Raw genomic sequence first — 27789 nt, 5'->3', positions numbered from 1 at the left:
TGAAGCCCAGCACGCGCCGCCGGCCCGCCCGCGCCCGCCGCCCCGCAGCCCGCCTCCGACCGCCGTCCTCTCCCCAAGATGTGGCACAACGTCGGGCTGACCCTGCTGGTGTTCGTGGTCACGCTGCTGATCGTCCTGCTGCTGATGGTGTGCGGTGAGTGGGGCATCCGCCGCGGGGCAGTTCCACACGGCGGTACACACGCCCGCGCGACTCGGGGTGCTCGCTTGTTTTCTCTGTCCCTGTCTCTTTCTTTTTTTGGTTTTAAATGTCGTGGATGGACAAGTGTCTTAAAATCATCCGCTGCCCACGTCGCTCGGGGGAGATGTGCCCCTGACCCAGGACAGGCCCTCTGGCATCCTGGAGAGGGAAAGAACAGGTTCCAGGGCTGGGCATCCTGACTCGGGGTTAAACCAGATACTGCTTGCTTCTCGGGCAGCGTCTGCTCCTGATTGCCGTTCTTACCACTGTCTGCCCAGATTTTAACCTTGGCCTGCATTCGAAGGTGAAGTGATTGGTTTTTCCTTGTCCTTTTTTTTTTTTTAGAGGTTCGGGCCCTGATGATAATGAGAACTTTCCGTTCCTTCATTGAATCAGGGGGTGGGGACAGAGCTGGGTATGAAACCCTCCGTGAAATTGTTTACTTCGAGTTCAGGCTCAAACTAGATTCCCAACAGAAATGTCTAGGCTAGGCAGAACTTAAAAAAAAACCCGGCTATATTAAACTTCCAGGGTCAGGTAACCTAACTCTCAGTTTTGTAATAATGGTGCTGTTTAGTTTGCTGTGATTTTTTGACTTTCTTGGGTTGAGACGACATAAAACTTTCTTCTCAGGGTAATATTAGCGTCATTTTAGATCTTCTTGACTTCTGTATGTACAGTAACTGATAACCACAGGTCTCTGAGCAAAGTGGCTGAGCAGTTGTGAAAATTTGGGAAGTAATTGAGAACCAGATGTCAGTGAGTTTAATTTTTCATAATTCCAGTATATTGAAGAATGGGTTCAGGTTGATGCAATAACTAAGCAGAAATAAAAATAAATACATTCATTACATGATGTACTAAATGCTCAGTATCAACTGTGTTTGGAGAAGATATGTGTGCACTTATGCAAATGCCTATATATGTATTTGTTTTTTTTTAATTTTTTTTTTTTAACATTTATTTATTTTTGAGACAGAGAGAGAGCATGAGCAGGGGAGGGTCAGAGAGAGGGAGACACAGAATCTGAAACAGGCTCCAGGCTCTGAGCTGTCAGCCCAGAGCCCGAGGCGGGGCTCGAACTCACGGACCGCGAGATCATGACCTGAGCCGAAGTCGGACGCCCAACCGACTGAGCCACCCAGGCACCCCTGTATTTGTTTTTATATATGTGTGTGTATATTTTTAGTTTTCTTGCTTTAGGAAGGAGCCGGAGTTAACAGCCTTTCTTTTCTGATGATAAAACAATTGAAAAGCCTTTCTCGGTTTCCTGCTTGCGACGTCAGGATTTGGGGCTAATTGTAGATACGTGAGATTCTGGAAGTAAAGAAAAGCAGATCTGTGTGGTTTGTTTGCAGGTGGGGAAGGAGGAAAGCATGCAAGCATATGCTTTCTTTTCCAATCTGAAGATGTGAGCTGCCTGCAATTGGGGATGTGACACATAGACTGTACAAAACCTTGGGTAGAACGTTTGCCCACCTGGGGGCATCAAAATTCCCGATTGTTACTACATCATACTTGCTCTCTCAGCTCCGGAGAGCTATTTAACTTTGATTTTACTCATTTTTCTGAAAATATCTTGCCTTTGGTTTCAGAAAATAATTGTGGAATGAGAGGTGAGGTGTGGTAAGTAAAAAAGAACATCTTACTTTGATTGGAATGGTCCAGAACTAATAATAGCTTTATGAAGAAGTAATTCAAGCACTTTTTTTTTGTTGCTGTTGAGAGAGCTAATGATGCTCTAGCTTCATGGTCTGACTAGGATGGACCTGGGGGGGCTTGGGGAGGGATGAGAGGTTGGGGGGAAGGATCTGACCAGACTTGAGGCTCGAGAATCTCAGGCCTTGTATTAGTTTGCAGGGATGCCATAGCAAAATACCACATACACTAAACAACAGAAATTTATGTTCTTACAGTTCTAGAGGCTAGAAGTCTGAGATCAAGGTGTCAGCAGGGTTGATTTCTTCTGAGGCCCCTGTCCTTGGCTTGTAGACGGCTGTCTTTTCCCGGCTGTCTTTTCCCGGCTGTCTTTTCCCGGTGTTCTCGCGTGGTCTTTTCTCTGTGTGTGTCTGTGCCCTAATCTTTTCTAGTAAGAAAGCCAGTCATATTGGATTAGGGCCTCACCCTTATGAATTCTTTTAACCTTAATTAAGTCTCTAAAGGCCCTATCGCCAAATACAGTCAACATTGGAGATTAGAAACCTGTGACTGTCCCAAGAAACTGGTAGCCTACTTTATTTTAAAACTCTGACTGGCTCTTTCACATAGTGAATTCTGATGTTCAAATTTCAGGTTCCTGGGGAGGTTTTCTTTCTCTTGTCTGTATTGGTTGTATGTACTTTTTTGCCTCTCATCCACGCTAAAGTGTTTTCCACTACCACTGTTCACTGAAGTGGCCCTTGTCAAGGTCAGCAACAAATGGTCTCCGTATTACCAAGCCCATGGTCACTGGTCACTTAGTCTTAATTGTATTTAACCTCTCATACTCATTCCATATTGGTGAGCATTTCTTCTACGAAGTATTTCTCTTGGCTTTTGTACACTATACTTTCATAGTATTCTTCCGACCACAGTGCCTAATTGTTTACCTTTTTCCTGGCTTCTCATCCCCTAGAATTTCTTAAATATTTTGGATCACAGTCTCTGATAGGAAATACATTTTACATTATTCCCAGTACATTTATAAGTATACAAATTACATATGCCAATCTGTTTATTTATATACATTTATCTATCTCACTATCATCTTTCTGTCTCTGAAATAAAAATTTTATGGACTAGTACTTGCCCTTACTCTGTGAAATAATGCATGCTATTTTCTACTATATTTCTGTATTATAATACAAGTATGTATTTCTATTCCTTTTTCCTTCTGGTCTTTCCCTATGATAACCTTATCTAGTCCTGGAGATTTAAATATTAACTGTAGCTAATGACTCAAATTGATTATCTCCAGCTCTCACTTTTTTCCTGCACCCAAGGCTCATGCATCGAATAGTTTTTCTTAAATTTTTTTTTTTTTTAATTTTAGAGAGAGAGAGAGTGAGCTGGGGAAAAGGAAGGAGAGAGAGACTGAGAATCGTAAGCAGGCTCTATGCTTAGCGCTGAGCCTGATGCAGGGCCCCATCCCACGACCCGTCATGACCTGAGATGAAATCAAGAATCAGACGCTCAACCAACAGAGCCACTCAGGCACCTCAAGTATTTTTTCTTTTCTTTTTCTTTTTCTTTTTCTTTTTCTTTTTCTTTTTCTTTTTCTTTTTCTTTTTCTCTTTTTCTTCTTCTTCTTCTTCTTCTTCTTCTTCTTCTTCTTTTCTCTTTTCTTTCTTTCTTTCTTTCTTTCTTTCTTTCTTTCTTTCTTTCTTTCTTTCTTTCTTTTTTCTTTCTTTCTCTTTCTATTTTTGAAAGAGAGAGAGCAGCCGTGAGCTGGGTAGGGGCAGAGAGAGAGAGAGAGAGAGAGGGAGACAGTATCCAAAGTCAGTCATGACCTGAGCCCAAGTCAGACGTGTAACCAACTGAGCCACCCAGGCGTCCTCCCCCCGCCCAAATGTCTTTTCTTAATAGCACACTTGGATGTCTAAAAAGAATCTCAAACTTAATACATCTAAAACAGACCCCCCCCCTTTTTTTTAAGTTTACTTTTGAGAGAGAGGGAGGGAGAGCATGCCAGGGAGAGAAGGAGAAAGGATCCAAAGCAGGCTCTGCGCTGTCAGCACAGAGCCCGATGTGGGGCTGGAATCCACAAACCATAAGATCATGACCTGACCCGAAATCCAGAGTCAGCTGCTTAACTGACTGAGCCACCCAGGCACCCCTTCTCAAGTGTTTTTAACAAAAGAAGCAGTTTCAAAAGTCAATAGCACTAAAGGCATAAAGTAGTTCCCTTCAGTCCTCTGTTTCACTGTTTTGCCTATTTACTTTCATATTCGTAAATAATTTATTCATAGCTAGTTCTTGATTTTGCAACGTAGGCATTATTTATTAACCATGGTAGAGTCCCCACTTCTTTCCTTGCATGCCATTGGTAACGACAGCCTTTGGCTCATTTGAGAGTCAAGATTATATTTTAACTGTGTAAATAGTCCCTGCTGGTCAAATGATGTAATATGACTTCACTTCCTTTCTTGTATGGTTCTTCATTTTTCCTGAAGTTAACAGTTGCCTTTTCAGTTTACCTCCTAGTCTTAACTTTTTTGCTGTGTGCACACTGTTTTTGCCCCTTGGTCTCGCTCTGCCATCCAACCCCAGAGCTCTCCTTCCATCTCGCCTCCCCTTGACTTTCTCTGCTGGCACCCTGGTTTTCTGGATCTCATGTCATCATCATTCTCAATTTATAATCTTGTTTTGCAGGAGCACATTTTCTGGTCGCTTTCTGAGAAAAAAAATGCATGGAAAATAACCTTTTTGAGCTAATAATGCCTGCCTGAACATATCTTTCATCGATGTCAAAATGTCTTTCATTGATGTCAAAATGTCTAGACAAACTTTCCACCTTTATATGTGATTGATAATTTGAATAATTGTCAGGTGGTAGATAATTTTCACCCACATTTTAAAAATGATTATTGATTTCTAGCTTCTTAGGCCTGATTTTAAGAAATCGAATGCCCTCTGTTTCTTTGTCCTTATAAGTAACTTGGTTTCTGTCTCTAGATACTTTCTGGTAGTTTTTTCTATCGTTGTTATTCTGAAATGTCATAATTATATGCCTTGGTATATTCTCTTCCTTCCATTTTTCTGGGTCCTCTCAGTTAAAAACACTTCTGTTAGTTGGATGTTGGACCTCATGGGCTGGTTCTGTAGTGTTACCTGTTTATATCCAATTTTTTATCATTTCTCCTTTCCCTTTTGGGATATGTTTTGGGTTTTATCTTCTATCTCTTATGTTTTTATTTCAGTTACCCAGTTCTTAATTTCTGAACTTGTTCTCTGCTTGCTTCTCCAGAACCTCTTTTTGCTTTATGCTTTTATATTTTCTCTTTATAAGCATGTTAGTTATGCAGTTGACTCTTGAACACGAACCCCCACACAGTTGAAAATCCACAGGTAACTCTTGACTCCTCAAAAACTTAACTAATAGTTCCCTGTCGACCAGAAGCCTTATTGAGAACATAAAGAGTCAATTAACACATATTTTGGGTATGTATTACAACTGTATTCTTTCAGTAAAGCCGAAAAGAAAATGTCATTAAGAAAATCATAAGGAAAATACATTTATAGTACTGTATTTATTGAAAAAATTCTGTGTGTAAATGGACCCGCACAGCTCAAACCTGTATTGCTCAAGGGTCAACTGTAGTTTTTAATGAAGTGTTTTTCTTCTCCCTGCATTGTCTTTGTTTCTTCCATATCTTTTCTTTTGGTTTGTTTGCTTTGGATTCTTTCTGCGATTGGAGATTTTTACAAATGTCTACTGCTCTGTTCTGTATTCATGTTTAAGGGTGAGGAAGTAAAAGTTGGTAATCAAGTCTTAGTGTCAGTTCTGGCAGCAAGTTCTTCTTCTCTAGGAGAGTCCCCAACTGTTGGTGGCTGGAGGTCTCTTCTCCATGGGTATTCCGTGTTTTCCGAGGAGAATCCTCTCATTTTCTGCTTGGGTGCTTTACACTTGGCTGCCTGCGTGTCAGCTTTGCAAATAGACTTTCCACCAGTCCTTTTTTCTTTCCTCCTCAACCCTCCCGTCTTCCCATCCCAAGTCCTGATCTTTTCCATAGTTCTTGAGTAAATTTTGGCTCCATTTGATATTCGTCTTTCCAGCCGTCCAGACTTTTGTTTCCTTTGCTCTGCCAGATCATCTTACCACCCTTTAGAAAATGTCACTCCTTGCTTAAAACCTATCCTCCTGTGGCTTCCCGTTTTCCTTGGAATACAATCCAGATCCCTTACTGTGGCTACAAGGATCTGCCTGATGTGGCCCCTCCTGCTTCTCCACTCACCTTTGTTCTCCTCCCCGCTGCTCTCACCTTTCTACCAACAGGCCAGCCTTGTACTCTCCCCAGGGCCTTTGCCCTCAATCTTCCTCTGTCTCTTCACGTGGCTGGTTCTTCATCCACGTTTCACATCCGCTGCTGTCGCAGAAGAGACCTGCCCCGTCCGCTTAGGGTAACTCACCCAGTTACTTTTTATCTCGGTGATCCTTGGTTTTCTGAGCTCTTAGCCCTTTCTGAGGTGAGCTGTTTTATGAGTTTGTTTTCCCCAGTTAGGGTATAAGCTCCATGAAGACAGGGACCTTGTTTGGCTGGTTCACGGCTCTGTCCTTGGATTTGAGAGTAGTGCTTGGCCTGTAGTAGACCCTCCTATATTTGAAGAAAGAACAAAGAAAGATTCCCCAGTATAAATTATTAAAACTGTTACCGACAAGTCTTCAGGGTAGTACAAACCAAGGTGGTCTCGAGATGGACAGCCCTCCTATTACTCAAAATGCACTGAAGGAACTCATTCATGTTCAGGTGCTGTGGCAGTGCTTATGGGTATCCACAAATTAATGAAGCATAATCCATGCTCTTGAGGGCCTTTTACTCCAACGGGGAAGACACTCATACAAGGTAACCATATTAGGGAAAGATAGGATAAAATAGGCAGAGAGGGAAAGGTCAGGTAGGACCTGAGGTCTCTGGCTGGGGAAAAACACAAATTTTGGAACAATTATGGGAGGGTCTGACCACAGCAGACTCCTTCGGGCATAAGGTTCCTCTGAAGAATGTAACAGACCACATACTCCCCCTACCAGGAATTTGACAAAAGACCTAACTAAAAGTAAGTAGTAGACCTTAAAACCTTATGACCCGCAGGGAACAGGATGGCCACAGACCGCCCCTCATACAATAGAAAATAGCCAATCAAAAAGGAGTGAGTAGGCTTTTAGAGTTACCCAGGCAATAAAGGTGGCACCTGAGAAGAAACTCAGGGAAGCAGAGAGGCCTGAACAAAACCCTGTAAAACAAAGTCCCCTGCTATGGTCACAGGCATTCACTTTCAAATGCTCCTTCTCTTAGAGAGCTTTCATACTATTCTTACTTTCTTGCACCCTAATAAACTTTTCCCTGCTGTTCATTTTGTGTCCTCCTCTTTATTCTTCGAAGTGGCAAGACAGTGAATCCCAGGTATTGAAGTTACAAAAAAATCCTGCAATGTAACTTGAGTAAGATCTAGGCTTCTGAGCTCCAAGTTCACATACATGACTCTGCTCCTTTTTCTTGTTATTTAATAGAGCCCAGAATCTTTACCCAAAACAACTCCTTATTTTCAGTTTATGCACAAAACCTTAGGCATTGTTTTTACCTTTCTCATTTATTCCCATTTATGGTCAGATGTCCTATGCCCTTTCTTCCCTCAAATATTTGAACCTGTCTTATAAGCATGGTTCTGAGATACAAAGATAACTACCAAAAACCTGGTTCTACCACTAAATCACAAATTCTGGAAGAGGATACAAATTAGTTGTTACTTTCAGCAACAAATTTGTAAGAATCTAAGAAAAGGTCTAAGGTAGGCACACTGTATTTTACATGAAATTCATCAAGTTGGGTGTGTGTACTTATTCCCTGTTGTTACCTGATTTTCAAAGAGAAACAAATGTTTTCTTTGTCCTGTGGCTTGAAGAGTAGTCATCAACTAAGGAGTTCAACTCCATGGGATAATAATATATTTGGTCTTTGTCCTTGGTCTCTGGCAAAAAGTTGCCCAAACCCTTAGAATTTTGGGGGGATAGGAGCATCTTTTCTTATTCATAGCATCTTTGGACCATTGCAGGGAGGTGGCTGGGGGTGGGGCCTCTAGGTGGTTTGAGGCCAGGGGCTGGTCATTAAGAAGAACAAATGGGATTAGAGGGTGGCATGTTTCAGCTCCACCCCCTGACCTCCCCACCTCGAGGAGGGAGGGGACCTGGAAATGGGGTCATAAAAACTCTCGAACAACGAGTATAACAAGCATATCTAAAAGCGCATTCTTGATCTGGGAGCCTTCTCCATCTCAGTAAATGGCAACTTTGTCGCTGTCCTTCTAGTTGTCAGCGAGGCCTCCCTAACCTCTCTAAGATACCCGCCTTTCACACACCTGCCCCTTTCCCTCACAATACTTTATTTTTGCCTAGATTTCCTTATTGGGCCAATATGTTTCAGTAAAGATGGTATTTGGGACATGGCAGGTGTTTCACGAATATTCGAATGAATGAGTAAACGAATGAACGCTTAGTCCTTGAAGCACTGGCTAAAATGAGGTTGTAGATGGAGGCAGGAAGCACCCAGATTGTGGCATTTTATATGCATCGCCTGCAGAATTTATGCTTTCTGATAGACACTGGGGAGCTGAGAGTTTTTTAGCAGGAACTCAGAATTTTATAGGCTGTTCTAGCTACGGTGTGTGGACTGGGGAGGCTAGAAGCAAGGAAAGCAGGTAGGTCAGTATTTAGGGTTGATGAAGAGTTTGAAATCAGGAGGCCACGGTGTAGGGGCTGGGAGTGGTCGTGGCCTGACACGGCCTGACAACAGTGATGCCACTTCGTCTGCTCTGTCTGCCCGTGTCTGAAGAGCGTTTGAGATTTGAAGCCGTTAGGTCACGGGAGAGCCTCGGTGGGGGCCTGCAGGAGCAGAGAGAAGCAGCTGTCTGTCTCCGTGGGCACATTCTCCCTTCCCTAGGGGTTGGCTTCCTTGTGCCTCGTGGTTGAACCTGGCTCAGCAGACCCCAGACGGACAAATCTGCAGGCCTGTCTAGTGCCCAGTCCCGGGTTCCTGCTGTGCTGTCTCCCTCGTCAGGGAGCTAGTGAGCGGAATTGGACTCTGGCTGATCCAGCTTTAAAGGCAACCAGCACTGCCACGTACTTACTCGCTGTGACTTGAGCAGTGCACACAACCTCTACTTTTAGCCGAGTGCAAGTAATAGAATCTGGGAATACGGAGGATCGTATTCGTGAAGAAGTATGAATTAACTGATGTGTGGAAAATAGATTTTCAAAGGTTAAGTCTGGTCTTAGACACATAGACTGTCCTTAGATTGAGATGGATGATAACACACATTTCAAAGATAGTGAGAGAATAAGGTAAAACATGTCTGTTGGTCACAGAAAAGGAAGGACGAAATTTGTTGAGTTTACAACAACAACACGTATACAGTAGTGTGACCACCACCACACCCAAGATACGGAACTTTTTGATCACTCCAGAAGGTTCCCTCATGTCCTTTTGTAGTCAGTTCCTCAAGCCCCTGGGAACACTTGCACTGCTTTCCATAACCATAATTTTGCCTTTTCTAGAATTTAATGTAAATGGAATCATACAGCATGTCTTTTGTGTTTGACTTCTTTTCCCTTAGCACAATGCTTTTGAATCCATCTGTGGTGTTGTGTATATCAGTGATTCAGGTTTTCAATTGATGGATAATATTCCATTGTATGGATATACCACGATTTGTTTATCCTTTTGCTGATTGATGGATGTTAGGATTTCCAGTTTGGGTTGATACAAGTATTACTATTATTATTAACACTCATTTACAAGTTTTGGTGGGGTATATGTTTTCATTTCTCTGTGAGAAACTGCCAAACATTTTCCATTGCCAACAGCTCTCTTGTCAAGTGTCTGTTTACATTTTTTGCCCATTTAAGAAGTTGCATTATCTTTTTATTATAAAGTTGTAACAATTCTTGTGTATTTGGGGGGACAGTCTTTTATCAGATACATGTTTTATAAATATTTTGATGTGTCTTGCCTTTTAATTTTTTTTTTTTTAACATTTATTTATTTTTGAGACAGAGAGAGACAGAGCATGAACGGGGGGAGGGCCAGAGAGAGAGGGAGACACAGAATCTGAAGCAGGCTCCAGGCTCTGAGCTGTCAGCACAGAGCCGGACGTGAGGCTCGAACTCACGGAGCACGAGATCATGACCTGAGCCGAAGTGGGATGCTCAACCGACTGAGCCACCCAGACGCCCCGCCTTTTCATTTTTAAGTATCATTAGAAGAGCAAATGTTTTGTATTTTAAGTTCCATTGATCAGTTTCTTTTATATTTCATGCTTTTTGAATCCTAAGAAGTCATTGCTTACCCCGGGGTCACAAATACTTTTTTCTATGAGTTTTATAGTTTAGGTTTTACCTGTAGGACTGTGATCTTTGAGGTGATTTTTTTGTGTATGGTTTTTGAGTTAAGGATCAGGGCCCTTTTTTACATAAGGGTGTTTTAGCATCTTTTGTTGAAAATGATGTTTTAGTGTCATTTATTGAAAAGGCAGTTGCTGACAATCAGTTGACCCTATATATGAGTTTATTTCTGGACTCTTCTGTTTCAGTGACATATATGTATCCTTATACCAATTGCGTAGGTTATGCAGTGTTACTCTTTTCAAAATGTTTGCTATTCTAGATCCTTTGCATTTCCTTAAGCTTCAGAATCAGCTTGCCAGAATAGACCTATTGAATCTGTAGGTGAAGGTAGAGAGATTTGACATCTTAAGGTTGAGATCCATGACCATATTGTATCTCTCCCTCCTCCTCCTTCTCCTCCTCCTCCTCCTCCTCCTCCTCCTCCTTCTCCTCCCCCTTCCTCCTCCCCCCTCCATCTTCTCCCTCCCTTCCTTCTCCCACCCCCCCCCCTTCTTCTTCGGACTTCAATTTCTCTCAGCAACATTTTACGTATTTCAATATATAATACAATTCTTGCATTACTTTTGTCAAATTTAACTGTGAAGGTTTCATATTTTTGGTGCTATTGTGTGTGGTACTCATTTAATATTTGCTGCTGATATGTAGAAATATAAATGATTTTCGTATATTGACAGTGTATTCTGCAATACTGCTGAATTCATTTAGTTTTTGTAAATTCCATAGGATTTTCTACCCAGAGATTCGTATTAAGTGCACATGAAGATTATTTTACTTATTCTTTCCAGTATCTGTGTCTTTTTCAGTTTTTGCTTCATCGTACCTCTCTAGTATAGCAGTGAAAGAGCTGAGAGCAGATCTTTCTCCCTGATCTTTCGGAGATAAACATGTAGTCTTTCACTGGACAGTGTAATGTTAGCTGTAGGTTGTTTGTAGATATTCTTAACATTTTTTTTTAACATTTATTCAGTTTTGAGAGACAGAGACAGAGTGTGAGTGGGGGAGGGGCAGAGAGAGAGGGAGACACAGAATCCAAAGCAGGAGCCAGGCTCCGAGCTGTCAGCACAGAGCCTGACATGGGGCTCAAACTTCCCGGACCGTGAGATCATGACCTGAGATGAAGTCAGCCACTTAACCAACTAAGCCACCCAGGCGCCCTGTTTGTAGATATTCTTTATCAGGTCGAAGAAGAAAACTTTCCTTCTTTTCCTAACCTGATGAAATGTTTTAGAAATCAGAAATGGATGTTGGATTTTTTTTCAGATGCTTTTTCTGTGTTGAGATGATCATGTTCTTTAGTGTTTAAGTGTTTAAGTCTTAAGTCTTTAAGTGTTTAAGTCTTTAAGTGTTTACATGGTGTCTCACACTGAGTTTTGAATGTTAAAGCAACCCAACAGTTCCTCAGATAGACTCTTTTTATATGTTGATGGTTATCCTTTTCATATGTATCTTTTTTGTATATTGCAGAATTTGTTTCATGAGGAATATTTGTAGCTTTCTTAAATGCTTTTATCTGATTTTGTCCTGAGGGTCCTTGGAGACCTCATCAAAAGCGAGTGGGGAAGTGTTTCTCTTTTATTTCTTGGAAGGAAGAATTTACTTAGAATTAGGGTATTAGTTCTCTCTTGCTGCATAACACATTACCACAAACTTAACGGCTCACAAAAACATAATTATTTGTTCACAGTTGCTGCAGGTCAGGAGTGTGGGGATGGCTTAGCTGGGTCTTCTACTGTCCGTCTCACAAGTGCAGTCAGGGTGTTAGCTTGCCTCTTACGGCTGTTGGCAGAGTTCAGTTCCTTGTGACTGTAGGACTTGTGGTGGCTTGCTTCTTTAAGCCAGTGGGAGAATCTCTCTGATACCAAGGAAAGGCTCAGTGTCTCTTTTAAAGACTTAACACTTAATTCAGTTGGGTCCTCCTAAGATAATTTCCCTTTTCAGTAACTCAGAATCAGTTGATGGGGACCTTAACTGTACCTGCAGAATCCTTTTACATGTGTCTTAAAACCTCATAAAAGGAGTAACTATCCCTCACCTTTGCTGTATTCCGTTGGAAGTAGGACACACGTTGTGGCCACACTCATGGGGGACAGGTCACACAAGAGTTACACGGTGGCTTGACTTCTTTGGGGTTACTAAGCTGTGTCTGCCACAGTTAATACTTTCTTAAATGTTCCATAGAATTAATCTGGGCCAGAACTTTTCTTTTGGGGAAGATTTTAACTACAAATTCAATTTTTTAAATAGACATTGGGCTACTCTCGTTGTCTGTTTCTTCTCAAGTGAGCCTTTATAGACACAAAGTGGACATTCATAGAATGAGTATTCTCTCATTCTTTTAATATCTGTAGCATCTGTGATGATGTCTTCTCTTTCATTCCTGATATTGGTTATTTGTGTCCTTTCTCTCTTTTTTCACATGATTAGTTTGGCTAGAAGTTTATAAATGTTATTGATCTTTGCAGTGAATCAACTTTGGTTTCATTTTTTCTCCCCGCTATTAGTTGTCGATACTCTATTCCATTGCTTTATGCCGATATCTTTATTTTCTTCTACTTATCTTTTTTAAAAAGTCAATCAGCCTTTTTTAAAAAAGTTTTTTATATATTAATTTTGAGAGAGAGTGAGAGAGTGTGTGTGGCATGAGTGGGGGAGGAGCAGAGAGAGAATCCCAACCGGGCTCTGCTCTGTCAGTGCAGAGCTCTACGTGGGGCTTGATCCCACAAACAATGAGATCTTGACTTGAGCTGAAATCGAGTTGGGTGCTCAAAACTGAGCTACCCAGGCGCCTCTCTTCTACTTACTTTGAGTTTAATGTGTACTTCTTTTCCTAGTTTCTCATGGTGGAAGCTTAGATGACTGATTTTAGGCCTTCCTTTTTTTTTTTTTTTTTTTTTTTTTTTTTAAATGATGAAATACATTTCTTTTCGGGTATTGCTTTTGATTAAAAAAAATTATTCAGTTCAAACTAATTTTAGTTTTGCCTGTGAATTCTGGTTTGAATGGATTATTTAGGAGTATGTTGCTTAAATTTTGAATATTTGATTTTTTTTCCATATATCATTTAGTCATCCATTTCTACTTTAATTTTTGTTATGGTCAGAAAATACATTTTGTATCATAAAATTTAAGAGAGTTTACTCTTGGGTGCCTGGGTGGCTCAGCCGGTTCAGGGTCTGACTTCTGCTCAGGTCATGGTCTCGCGGTTCGTGGGTTCAAGCCCCACGTCGGACTCTGTGCTGACAGCTCAGAGCCTGGAGCCTGCTTCGGATTCTGTATCTCCCTCTCTCTCTACTCCCTGCTCGTGCTCTGTCTCTGTCCCTCAAAAATAAATAAATGTTAAGCAAAAATTTTTTTAAGAGAGTTTACTCTTACACTTATTGAGACTGATTAATGGTGTATTTCGGTGAATGTTCTATATACACTTGAAAAGAATGATTATTCTACGGTTATTGAATAGAATGTTCTGTACGTGTTAGGTCAACTTGTTTGATAAGGTTGTTCAGTATCTTTAAGCAGTTCTGTCCACTTGTAACTACATTATGTAGTAGCCATCTTCAGAGCCGTGAAATGGGTTAATTGGTGAAAGTCATTAAACCCTTAAACTCATGGGTGGTTTTGTCTGTGTGCTGGGTGCTGAGAGGATGGAGGCTGGTTGATTTGATTTGTGTATCTACTCTTTGCCAGACATGCTCAAGACATAGGGAATAGAGTGAAAGACACTGATAAACCATACCATTTCCTTGTCTTAAGAAACTTGTGTCTTGGGGGGAATGAGAGACAGTCAGTTATTAATGCAATGAGGACGGAAGTGAGCCCCCGGTGTTAAAGCCGTCACCCAAGATAGCACCACACTGAAGAGACAGTGCAGTAGAAAGGTTTAAAAGTTATGTATCAATGATGCTTAAAACCCTTAATAACAGTGGTAATAGCCCTGCATCTATAGAGTTTGCCCTAGAGAGGAAGAGACTGGAGCCTAGGCAATAGTAACAATGGTAGTAACAATTCATATACGTTTATTATGTGCCAGGCATCTTTTTAGCCTACTATATATATTCTTTTTATTATCAGTGTGACTCTCTGAGAGTAGGTACTGTTCTCTCCACTTCACAGAAGAGGAAACTGAGGCACGTAGAGGTGAACTGGCCCAAGTTGCAAGTAAGTTGTTGAGTTAGGATTCATGGCCAAGCAGTGCGGCTCCAACATGCATATGAGCTATAAGAGATTATGCTGATAATCCAGTTGGCAGATAATAAGTTTTGATCTGGGATAGAAAATGGCATTGGGAATGTAGAGAAGGAAACAGATGGAAGAGGGTTTATTGAGGTAGAATATTATATAGCACTGAGGTAAAGTAGAGGAGGGACAATGTGCTGCAAAGGAACTACTGCTCACCAGAGGGATGAGGAGGAGAGGACATAATACCCATTACAGAAAGGAGAAAATCAGAAGGAGCTGTTGTTCAAGCCAACCATTCCTCCCTCGGGTTCAAGAAAGGTGGGAGGCATGGAGGGAAAATTTGGTTATCGTTTGTAATAGAGGTAATATTTGGATCTGTGAGAGTGTTGTGGTCACCAACGAAGAAAATAGGAAAGAGGAGAGGTTTTAAAAGGCAACTTAAAAAATGTTGTGTTTATTGGGTAAAAGAGTTTTGAATGTGGAGGTATTGGTGGTTCAACCTTGTGTTGATTCAGTAGTGGTATTTCCAGGGGCTTATAACTTAGCGTTGCCCAGTGGGTCATTACCAAAGGGGCGGGCGGTAGAGGGAGTATTGTGGTAAGAGGTGGAAGAGCATGGCTCTATTTTTACTTAGCCTGTGTCCATGGCCTTGAATATATTATCTTAGAAGTGAGCCTTAGCTACCTTCAGATTAAACTAAAAATCAGTCATAGGGTTGAAAGTGGAAAAAAGCTTTGTACACATTGAGACTGGTATTGAGCCAGGTAGTTAACCACTTCGATACCATCACGAAGGTGAGATTATGCAACTCCATTGGACTGATTCCACCAAGACAAGAATTTGTGATTATACTGTAGCTGCGCTTTTGACCTGAAAAGATCTTGGGTGGTGATATCAAATTCTCATTCTCTAATTGATGTTTTGTGTTTAAATCTGAACTGGTGATTCTGTCCTTCGGCCGTCCTTTCACCACAAAAATCTGTGATATTTGAAAATTTTAAAATTCATTGCTCTCTTTTGCCTAGCTGGCTTTCTTCAGTGGTTGAGTCACTTTCTCTTATTTTCTTATCTAGAAAATAGGGGTAATGATTCCTAGTCTCATTAATTCAGAGTGTAATTGGGAGGATTAGAGGAGACGCTGAATAGAAAAGCACTTTGTAAAGGGAGAACTCTATAATTACAACCGTCCCTTGGGCTTGTGGTGTGTTGATGGTGTTGGTTCATCACTCAGGTTCATCTGCTATCACCACCCTTCTGCTGCCAGCACGTTTATCTTGCACAGGAAAACAACGTACGACGTGTTTCGTGAAATTCATCCTTTGAGCTAATAACGCTTAATTGTTGGCACACGCAAGAGAGTGCTCATTTGCTTGTCCCAGAATATACACCCTGTGTTGCCAGCCAGTGTTTCTGACATACAGTGCTTACCAGCGTGAGACCAGCAAGGTGCAGACTTGCCTTTGAAACTGTGAAAAACTGCAGCACTCGTTTTAACATGTACACATCTAATTGTGGACAATTCTCCTCCGCCACTTCTTTTCTCCCTTCCTCCTTCCCATTTCTCTCTTACTAAATCCCAGGACAAGGCACAAGACACGCATCCCATAGAGTAAGGTTAGGTAGGGAGTTTGTGGTACCTGCATATCAGGTCTCAGTGGGAGGGATTGTATGAGCTGTACTCCCGGGAGAGTTCCTGAGAGTTCCTGTCGGCTGCAGGTGTGCAGGGTACAAGGGTAAGTCCTTTTCAGTAAAAGATAGCCTTCGTAGTGATTATTCTTCCTTTTATCCCACTCCTCCACGAAGATACATACACGTATCTGGTAGAAGTTAGTCACTAGGGCCCAGAGTCCAAATTGAGCTGGTCTATTAATATGGAAAGTCACAGTCGTAAATCTGTTGATTCTGTCCTTTGTGTCTGTGATGCCTTTCCACCTCCCGGCACACACTCCCCTCTCCTATTCGATACTGTCTTACATCAGTAACACGTAGATAGAGTGTGATGCTTCATTTTATGTTACGCAACTTCCCATTTGTTTTCTCTTATGTTCATAGTATACAACAGAATGAACTTCAGATTCGTAAGTGTTTCATTAAGTCATTCTGTTAACCGGGTCGTAACCGAATTCTATTTGGAGCAAAGGTATGATTGTTCTTTACGTCCAACTTCCGACCATCCGTTACATCCTTCATTACACATCCATCATCCTTCTGCAGCATCGCCCCCCTTACCAGCGATGCCTGGGAAAGTTTCTTTGTAGCTCCCCCTCATACACTTACTTTGTCCTATTAACGGCTAATGTGGCTCTTGTGGCCTTTTCTCAAGTGCGATCTTCTCTGTTAGATGGCCTGCTCAGCTGGTTTCTTGCCTCCTCCCCACTGCTGATCCACTGCTCATCTTTTTTTTCCTTTTCCTTGGCTCATCTCCATATTTGAGCTGCAACAGCACTCATGTGTCTTCTTCATTTCTTTTTTCCAAACCTGCATGTGCATCAGAATCATTTAGGGAGCTTTAAAAAAAATGAGTAAGCGCAGTCCTTGGGGTATGATTTATCTGGCATGAGTCTTTGGGAAGCTGTAATTTCTCAAAGCTTCCTAGCAGAGTGTGATGAGTGGCCAGTTGGAGTGATTTTGTTGTGAATGGCTGTAATGTGGTAGTCACCTATCGTTAACGAGGGTCATTCCATTGTATAATGAATGCTTTTGAACTTGCCTTGCATTTACATGTGTTCTTTTCTGTAAAAGGGAGAATATGACTCCCAGCCTTCTCTGATCTCACTCACCCCTCCTTAGGTAAGTAGTTTCTCATTTCAAGAGGTTGAGGACTTCTTGCAGTGTGGACATTCATTAAAGGTTGCACTGTGTTGCAGTTTAGAAGGAATCAGGGTGAGGAGATTGAAGGTTTTGAAGGAATCAAGGCAAGACTATTGAAGGTTTTGGCTAGACTTTATCCATCAGAAGAATTGTCTGCCTAGCTCTGGGATGTTTTGTTTTGGAGTGACTCATTAGTGGAGACTGTCCTCCAGGACTCTGTTGCTAATGGAAGTAGAAGAGACAGCTTTACTGGCTTCTTTCTCCAGGCTATCCCATCACCCCCCTGCTGTCGCTAAGATCACACAAATTCTACGTGGTAGGCCTGACAGCCACATTCACAATACCCAACTGAGGAGATGCACACTGGCCCTGGGGCTGACATGTGACCCAAGTTGGGATAGAGATTCCAGGGTTTTATTTTATTTTATTATGTTATTTTATATATATATATATTTTTTTTTTTTTGAGGGTATGAACTGAGAAGTCTTTCATAGAACTGGGAAGAAGCAGCTATGTGCAAGATAAGCCGAGAAGAAAGTGAAGCAAGTGTGTAGAGGGAAACAGATAATGCTGTGAGAACTACCTCAGTTCACAAGAGTCTTCTTGTTCTGTCCCCAGTAAGGGTGCTTCTTCCCATGCATTCTGAGACTCTCCTGTAAGCTAACAATAAATTCCCTCTTTTTGGTTAAGATAAGCCAAGGTTTCTGTTACTTGAAGGAAAAGCTGCTTTATTAACCTAAGAGGAGAGGAATGTGTATATGCCTTTCTACTTTGTATTGGTCGTAAGATCAGTACAAGTAAGGTGCTATAGATGAATAGGTCAGGGCCCCATTAATCAGCTACCAGGAATACGTGAAGAAACAGTTTAAACTGAGTGACAGTTTGGCCATTAAATATGTGCAAAGCGTTTCCTTATAGTACCTGTCCCCAAGTCGGACAAAAAAAAAGTTAGCTAATATGATTTCCATGTCTAATTAACACAGTCAGTGACTATCTTGTTAGTTTTATCTGGCACGGTGATAGTACCTCTCTTAGTTTTTTGTTTGCTAAGTCATGCTTTTCCTGGTATATACCCACTGGGGTTTTAATAATGGTTCTTTTTCTAAAATAAATTACAGCCCGTGTGATTGTTTTTTTGTTTTTGATCAAATTGCCTGGAATTTTTGGTGTCATCCTTTGTTCAGACTACTAATACTCTTTGTAGAAGCATGAGATGTTACTATTCGTAAGTACTGTGATATGGAAACTCCCTTCCCCCACATCTGTCTTCAACAAATTCTATCTCTATCTCTGTTAAGAACGTACTCATTTTACTTGGAGAACAGCTTGTTGAACTTCCCTCACTTTAGTGAATACCACCGCAGTTCTTATCAACACTGCAATTTCTCTCTTAGCTTTGCATTCCTACCCTGTCATTATAGTAGCCCCTGAAAAACAGGCACGGTGAGTATTTGTTCTTTGTGGCCGGCCAGCAGATGAACTCCGTATCTGGAATTCTCTACCTCACGATTTTTTTGTGGGAAGCAGTGTCACTACCCACATGCTCCCCCCTCCACTGCCAGCCCTTGCGTATCTTCCACCCAGACCAGAGTGGGGAGTTTTCTTTTCTCCAGGTTGGGGGATAAACATTAGAGGTGTGAAGTTGAATGGCTTAGCTGGTGCGGGTGAGGAGGGGGTGCTGAGCCGTAACTTACTGCTCTGAACTCAAGCGTCTCGCTGGCAGCCACATTCTGAATTTTGACTCGAGATTGAATCCCTTACATAGGTTGTTGGCAGAGATTGAAAACATTTTTTTGTTTTCTTAAAGCTGAGTTTGTGATCTCGCTGAATGCTTTTGTAGCTTCCCGAACTGACTGTGACGGCTGTCTTCAATTCCTTATTTTGTAGATTTCTGTGCTAGGAGACTTCGCTTTGTCTTAACCGTCGCAAGGGCACTGTAGTGTTTCATGGTGGAGTTCCAGTCATGCCAGCCCTTCACTGTAGTCTCTTTTTAATAAAAAAATTTAAACCTGTAACCCTTACGTTTCTTTATGGTCGTTTTACACCTTGCAGCCACTGTTGGAATCTTTGTGTTTTATGAGGTCAAGGCTGTCATCTTCGATAGTCACAACTAATCCAAGAGTTACGGGTTTTCCTTAGTATTTATTGAAATGAACTGGCTCTGTGATGGGCATTGAGGAGGGCACTTGTTGGGATGAGCACTGGGTGTTGTATGTAAGCGATGAATCACGGGAATCTACTCCCCAAACCAAAAGAACACCGCATACACTGTATGTTAGCCAACTTGACAATAAATTAAATTAAAAAAACAATTTAAAAAATATTGAAAATAAAAGAAATCAACTGGCTTTAATAATTTAGGCCAATTAATGGCATTGGCATGTTTAAACCTACACATCTATAGAGTGTTCATGATTTACTTATAGTTTCTGACTTGTTTTTCCCCTGATTTTCCCGTTTATCAAAACCCATGTGTGTCTGTTGTAGAAAAATTACATTCAGTACAGGGAAGTATTAAAAAACTGTGTAGGGCCCCCATGTCAGTCTACAGATTCACTGTAACCCCTATTAAAATTCTCACGGCCTTTTTTGCAGAAGTCCACAGTGCAATTCTAAATTCACATGGAAATGCAAAGAACTCAGAACAGCCAAGACAACCTTGAGAAGAACAAAGATGGTAGACTTTCAGTCTCAATGTCAAAACTTAATACAAAGCTACTGTAATCAAGACGGTGCAGTACTAGCATAAAGATATCGTACATCAATCTGGTCATTTGACTTTTTTTTTTTTTTTACCACCCCACCTCCTTATGGTCATTTGATTTTTTTAAATTTTTTTTTTTTTAATGTTTATTTATTTTTGAGACAGAGAGAGACAGAGCATGAGCAGGGGAGGGGCAGAGAGAGAGGGAGACACAGAATCCGAAACAGGCTCCAGGCTCTGAGCTGTCAGCACAGAGCCCGACGCGGGGCTCGAACTCACGGACCTTGAGATCATGACCTGAGCCGAAGTCGGACGTCCAACCGACCGAGCCACCCAGGCGCCCCTGGTCATTTGATTTTTAACAAAGGTGCCAAACAATTTAATGGGGAAAAGAACAGCCTTTTCAACAAATGGTTCTGGAACAACTTGGTATCCATATGAAGAATGAATGAATTTGAATCTCTCACACCAAAATTAACTAAAATGGATCGGACCTAAAACTAAAACTTTTAGAAGAACACAGGTGTAAATCTTTATGACCTTGGGTTAGCCATTGGTTCCTTAGATAGGACACCACAAATAGAAGCAAACAAAGAAAAAATAAATAAGTTGGATTTCATCAAAGGAAAAAAATGATAAATTAGGCTTCATCATCATTGAAAACATTTGTACTTCAAATGACATTGTCAAGACAGTGAAAAGACAACCCGCAGAATGGGAGGAAATGTTTGGAAATCGTATCTAATAAAGGTCTAGTATCAAGAATATATAAAGAACTCTTACAAGCTAAAAAGACAAACAACCTGTTTTAAAAAGTAGGCAAAGGAATTGAATAGATATTTCTCCAAAGAAGATACGCAGATGGCCAGTAAACACGAAAAGATGCTCAATGTCTTAGTCACAAGGGAAATGCAAGTAAAAGCCACAGTGCTACACCCACTAGGATGACCGTAATGGAAAAGAAGGTGGACAATAAAAAGTCTTGGTGAGGATGTAGAGAAAGTGGCTCCTCATGCGTTGCTGGTGGGGATATAAGGTGGCACAGCCACTTTTTGGAAGACGACTTAGCAATTTCACAAACGGTTAAGCACAAAGTTACCATATGACCCGGTAGTTGTACTCCTAGTTGGACTGTTGGGTGTCTAAGAAAAATGAAAACACGTCTCTTCAAAAACTTGTACACAAATGGTCCTTGCACCCAAAAGCAGAAACGTTTTTTTATAGCAGCCCCAAAGTAGAAGCTACCCAGATGTCCGTTCACTGTTGAATGGTTAAACCTAGTGTGATGTGTCCATGCACTGGAATACTATTCAACAATAAGAAGGAATGGAATGATGGTGCCTGTAACAACGTGGATGATGAACCTTGAAAGTATACGCGGACGGGAGGAAGCCAGACAGAAGACTACGTATTGTGATTCCATTTATATGAAATGTTCAGAATAGACAAATCCGTAGAGACAGGAAAAAGGAGACAAGTGGTTGCTAGGGGCTGGAGGGAGAAGGACATGGGGAGTGACTGCTGATGGATACGGGGTTTCTTTTGGGGTCGATGAAAATGTTCTGGACAGACACTGACCACGGTGATGGTCGCACAACCTTGTGAATATGCTATAAACCACTGAATTGTATACTTTCGAAGAGGGAATTTTATGCTATGTGAAACATATCTCAATTAAAAAAAAAAGATAATTGACAAAATAGAAGGCACCTTAGATCCCACTGCCCAGGGACTACCACAGCTTAGGTGCACGAAGCATTTTACAAAATGCTTACTTAGTGCTGGACTCCTGAGCCCTGTATGTACCTTCTCATTTAGTTCTTACAGCAGCTTTGTGAGTCTTCTGTCAGAACTGGGATTCCTGACTCCAGAGTTTTTTCTGCTAATTCTCTGTGCCTGTGTTTACAAAGAATTTTGGGTAAAGACAAGAGCACGCTACTTTGGAATTTTATTAAAATACTGTTTTACAGAGTTCAATGCTTAACTCACAGTTGGCCAAAATATATTTGTGGTGTGGTTTGGTTGGTTACCATTCAGCAGTTTAGGAAAGCGAATACTTGGGAAATAGGGTTAAATCCCTGAAGTTATTAGTCTTTTAATACCAAGGAGCTTACCTTGATCTTTTTTCTTTCTTTCTTTCTTTTTTTTTTCCTTCAGAGATTGCAAGAAAGTAACAAGTAGAATTAGAAATTTCCTTCAGTGGCCATTCATCCTGGTCCGGTGTAATGCTGGGGGTAGAAGAGGTGCTTGGATTTTTTTTTCATAAAATGCTCCTCATCAGGATATGCTGTGATCAATTGCTTTTCTGCTAGAGTGTATAAAGTGGAAGGCATAGTGAAAGGCACTCGCATGGAAAGCTTTGTTACAGTGGTTACTTTTGTTTGTTTTCATATACTCTTAACATTTCAGACCAACTATCATGGGTTCACAGGTTGTATCCTGTGCACTCATTTATTGATTGATCCTTATTCGTGGGCACCTAAAACGTAGTGAACTTCAAACTTCTCGTAAAACAAACAAAACTTGGTTAGTGATTTTTTTTTTTTATTTGTAAGTAGAGTTGTTCAGACTTTTTAATGACTCTGACATGAAAATGCCATGTTTTTAAAAACCTTGAGCCTCGATAGTGGTGCTCTGGCTTTATTCTTTTGTCGTGTAATGAAAGAAAATGTATTAATTTTCTTTGAAAGTTTATTATTTCTAGAAACTTATGAGTAGCTTGAGTCTGACGGAAGTTCATTTTTGTTTTATTTGTTGATTTTGAGAGAGAGAGAGAGCAAGAGAATGAGCAGGGAGGGGCAGAGAGAGAGAATCCCAAGCACACTCCCCGCTGTTTGTGCAGAGCCCGATGCGGGGCTGGAACTCATGAACTGAGAGATCATGACCTGAGCCGGAACCCAGAGTCGGACGCTTAACCTACTGCTGAAGCCCCCAGCGCCCCTGACCAAAGTTCCTACTGAAGTGCGGGTGCCCCTGCCATGGCATGGCCTTCACCTTGCAGTTGAAGGAGACTTGGTTTTAGTAAATATTAGCACTGAGATGTGAATGTCCAAGGAAACGCAGAGTGTATTCTTTTTTCCCCAGAAAAGTGCTCTCAGGAATTTGACTCTAATAAAATAAACACTTGGACGTAGATATCATAATCTCATCATAATTTTAATGTAGGTGGACCAAGCTTGGATTCTAAATTCCACGAAGGCAGAAACTTTTTACCACCCTTGTATAATGTAAGAGTTTATTCTTACTCCTTGTCTGTAGTCAATGCTTAGTAAATGTTTGTTATATAAAAATATATTTGTAATCACATATATATTGGTATTTTACATACTGTTTGGTGAAATACCCCCATGCCTATACAATTAACTAGAATGTTCTCAATTGATAAAATTGCTTGTAATAATTTTTCTTAATGTTTCTGTCTCTTTTTAGGTTGGTATTTTGTATGGCATCTTTTTCTATCGAAATTCAAGTTTCTGCGGGAACTGGTGGGAGACACAGGATCTCAGGAGGGAGATCATGAGCCATCAGGCTCTGAAACAGAAGAAGACACTTCGTCATCCTCACACAGGATCAGATCTGCTCGCCAAAGGAGGGCGCCTGCTGATGAAGGCCACTGACCCCCAGCCCTCGTCTTGTACTAGTGAATGATGAAAGGCAGTGAGGAACCTCTGTCTTTAATGACTTGGCTTTGCATTGTTTTTACTTGGATTTTAAGTCCAGTTGGAAAAAAAAAAAAAAGATTTATATGTAAGCCATATGAAAATAAAGGGAATTAAATAAAACCAAATCAGACCATTGCAAATTCCATCTTAAAGAATAATCTTTTGCTTCACTAGCTTTCCACTTACATACTTACTACTCTTTGCCTCCTGGGCTTATTTTCTTGCACTGGTGTGAATCTGGTAAACATCACAGGCTTGAAAAACCATATTTTATTAGTTCTATAATGTATGCTGTGTTTTTGTTTTTGTTACCACATGTTAACCTTGTCTGAAATTGGGATGTAGCTCGTGATTACCGTCAGCCGGGAGATGGTTATAATGGAGTTACCCAACCCGTGCATGTGTGCACGTACTAACAGCTTGTCCTAGACAGCGTCATCACTGTATCATCGGTGTCAAATGCGTCAGGTTTAAGAGGCATTTAAAAATGTCTTCCAAAAGATTGCACTATGATTCAGCATTGAAACGAAAAGTTATCGTGTACGCAGAAAAGCATGGAAACAGGGCAGCCGGGCGCACGTTCGGTATTAGCGAAGCCAACATCCGTCGCTGGAGGAACGACCGTGCTTCCATATTTACTTGTAAAGCGACAACAAAATGCTTCACGGGGCCTAAGAAAGGAAGATACCCACAAGTGGACGAAGCTGTACTATGTTTCGTTGGTGAGATGCGTGCAAAAGGATTGCCTGTCACGCGCCAGGCAATGCGATCGAAGGCGGGAGAAATTGCCAAAGCCCTGGGAATAGACGAAACAAAATTCAAAGCAACGAGAGGCTGGTGTGATCGATTCATGCGCCGAGCAGGACTGTCTTTAAGGCGTCAAACATCGTTTTGCTCCAAGCTGTCTGCTGACGTGAAACAGAAGGCCACGGTGGAACACCCTTTCAAGAAACGCTGCCTCCCCAGTGCTCTGGGTGACACCAAGGGTGCTGTTCTGTGGAAGCGAGCAGACCTCCGCGGCTGTGGTTGGAGAAGTGATTCAGAAGAGTTGGACTCAGAATATGAAGTTATAGTTATAACTTAACCAGTTAATTCATACACTTTCTTCAGGTATGTGCAAGATCGGTGTGATAAAAACCCGTTTAACTCTAGAACAACGTTTCAATAAATACCAACATTCTACATGCTGGGAAGGCATTGTGTCGGTTTAATTGCCTGGTTTTTCTTAGTGGTACACATGGTGCCTCCTACAGTTGATGGTATCTTAGGTTAAAAATAGTTTGTAAATTTATTTTTCTTTGTTGGATAGCGGTTATTTATTGGGGAACTTCGTCCTGACTCTTAGGCTGTTACAATGGTCCTCTAGGAGATACAGTTTTTTTTTGCAACCTATTCACGGTTTTAGAGTAGTAATTTAGGCATCTAAGAACTGTCTTCTACTTCAGGAAGAGGATTAGTTTCTCCCTTTTGTGTGGGAGGACTTCATGCTCAAGGCATGCGTTGTGGAGAAAGTACTTCTTCACAAACGATTCAGTGACAAGACCTCAGAGGTCCTGGGTATTGAGGATAAAATAGAGTGGTGACCATGCCCGCCTCACTGGAAAATGATCTGCCGGGTGCCCGTGTTTGTCTTCACTGGACTTTGGACTGGGTGTTCACCAGGGAAGAGAGATAGGAATTCAAAGACCCTTCCCGTTCAGTGTTACCTGCTCTGTACAAGAATGAACTGCAAAGCCGGTGTCGTGTATTAATCCAAGTTCTTGTTCGGTTTTTCCCCTTTTTTTTTTTTCTCAAGAACTAGTCATCATAGACGCTCCCCTCTGTTTTACAACCGTGTGGAACCACGTCTGATACCTCGTCTTTCACGCCCATAGTTGGTTAACAGGCGCACTTGCTGCGCCCCAGCTTGTATTCCTGAGGTTTGCCTCTGCCGTCATTGTAGCCCTTTGGATAAACTGAAAGGGAATCTGCAGACCATAAGTTTAGTTTTCAGTATTTGCTAGGGGAAGATCGCCGGCAACCGAGAAGAGGCACATACTCTTTCTGTCATTTCCTTATTGGATGCAGTTTTCTGTTTGTGACTGTGGCGATTAACAGAACCGTGACACAAGTTGCAAGCATTAATTTTTGTCCTTCATACTAGCTGCATTATCACGTTAAAACGGTCATCAGCTAGAAAAGAATTAATGCCTAAAAGCTTCTTGGTTACTGGGAGGATATTTAAAATAGGTCTTTCATAGTCTAATATTTTGAGCCGTGGATTCTGCTTTCTAGTGTGTACCTTAGGTTTAGATACTAATCATAGTTGCTGACAAACATTAAGTAGCCAGTGAGCTTCTGTACTGTTTCAGTATTAAAGAGCGATGGCTGGTGTAACTTCATAAAATCTGCAGGGGTCATCCACAGGTGACTACAAATGAATCCATGTGAAGGTGTACATGTTGGTATTATTTACATTTATGCTTCAGGGATATCTTTTTTAGTAGGATTTAGGGAAACGGTCTGTTGAACTTAGGAAATACATCCAAAAGCATATTAAGCAGCTTACACCCTACCACCTTTTAACTCTTCGGAGTGCAGAAAGAAATCACTGATGCCAATATGAATGTTTTGCAAACCAATTCCTTTGTTTAAAGCTTTTATCTTTTCTTGCATCCCTTTTCCCCTCGATACACTCACCGTAGTACGTATTTCTAAGGCCGCCGCTAAGATAGGCGAGAGGAGTGTTAACACACAATTATTTGTGTGGGGTAATGTTTCTGTTCCCATTTCTCTGTTAGTGCTTTTGTAGCTGTGCTTAACCATCACTTCATACGTGCATTTTCATTTTCTCAGTGGGAGACTGACTAGCCTGTGGTTAATTTTGAAGCTTAGAAGGTTCCGAGCATTAAGAGTGCATTCAAGTATCCCATCTGGTCTGAATACTCACAGAGATGGTGACCAACTATGCCATCTTTTGAGGATTAATTCTAAAATTGAGGACTCTGAGAGGTTGTTTCATTTCCTTCCCAATCAACCATTCCCACATCTTTTTTTTGCCTCTGATGACACTTTTGTGAAAATCGCCTATATCAAGCGTACTGGTTTGCATTGCTCTGATTCCAATGCCAAAAAACACTAGATATTTGTGTGGCACTGTTCAGTGAGGTTTTTAATATTTACATCAAGCTAAAAATAGAATTCATCCAATGGATTTTGTAGTATTGTTTTCATGGTGGAAACATTAAATACCTAGTTTTTGGGTGAATAGCTAATTCGCCTATGTGCTGACCCATTTCTTTAGATGATGCTAGGCTTAAAAACAAGTTCAACTGTTATTTTGCTGAAAGGTGGGAATATATTTTGCTGGAAGATGGGTGAACCATATTAATGGCTTCACAAAATGTTACTCTAAACCAAAACGTGTTGAAAGATTTGAAAGTAGTGCTCTTTTATTTTTAGGAGCAACGTAGTTTGAAATTACTTTAAGTCAACAATGCAGTATTTTTTTTTAAAGTCCGTTTTTCTTAGAAGTTGTGTTTTAGTGTGACATGTAACCAATGTAACGTTAGATTTTTGACTGGTAAACTTCAGGTGCTTTTATATTTGAAGTTGACTTTTTAAAAGCTAATGAGCAGTACTCAAAGGTTGTAGACTTTGGAGCAACTAATGGAGTCTAGAATTCGAGCACCTAGTATCGTCTGCTTTCAAAGTATCCTATAGCTTTTAACTTAAAGCATAAAGAATAGCATTTTATCTTATATTACTAAAACTTCCATATTCCATTTCTTAATGTACATGGGCTGCCTGCCTTATGACCAGTGTTTAACAGTAGGTACCCTTCCAAGTCAGTTCTGTGCATAACCATCCACCAAATATGGCTTCTCTGGTTTCTTAAAGGAAACATTTTGTGCTGTGCTATGATGCATTGCCATCCTGCTGCTTGACAAATAGGTCTATGTATAAGGAATTAGAAATGTGTGCATCAATAGTACCATTATATAACGAGATGTAAAATTAGAGTTAAGGAATGTGTGTAAATGATCATTCACTGTTTTTGTTTCAAAACTGGTCAATACTATATACCTAAAGCTTCTGTGGTTTGTTTGATGTTTTAACTTTCACTTTAAACTGCAAACAATAAATTAAACTGAAAACAAAA

The 27789-nt window shown here is 41.0% G+C and overlaps 1 protein-coding gene across 1 annotated transcript; it reads left to right on the top strand.

Moving 5' to 3' along the window:
- Positions 1 to 27789, top strand: SMIM13 (small integral membrane protein 13). The gene is made up of 2 exons (XM_007073107.2): positions 1 to 154; positions 23416 to 27789. The coding sequence occupies exons 1-2, from the start codon at positions 79 to 81 to the stop codon at positions 23601 to 23603; spliced, it is 264 nt and encodes an 87-aa protein (XP_007073169.1). The 5' UTR covers positions 1 to 78; the 3' UTR covers positions 23604 to 27789.

This window comes from Panthera tigris, chromosome B2 (genome assembly GCF_018350195.1).
Source record: "Panthera tigris isolate Pti1 chromosome B2, P.tigris_Pti1_mat1.1, whole genome shotgun sequence".
Taxonomy (NCBI): domain Eukaryota; kingdom Metazoa; phylum Chordata; class Mammalia; order Carnivora; family Felidae; genus Panthera; species Panthera tigris.
The sequence above is the reverse complement of the archived record's forward strand: the minus strand, read 5'-3'. Positions and strand labels throughout refer to the sequence as shown.

Bases quoted from the DNA above. Each gene is read 5' to 3' on its own strand.
- SMIM13 (XM_007073107.2), top strand. From the start codon at position 79: ATGTGGCACAACGTCGGGCTGACCCTGCTGGTGTTCGTGGTCACGCTG. The intron at 155-23,415 runs GTGAGTGGGGCA...GTCTCTTTTTAG, and splicing joins CCTGCTGCTGATGGTGTGCG to GTTGGTATTTTGTATGGCAT.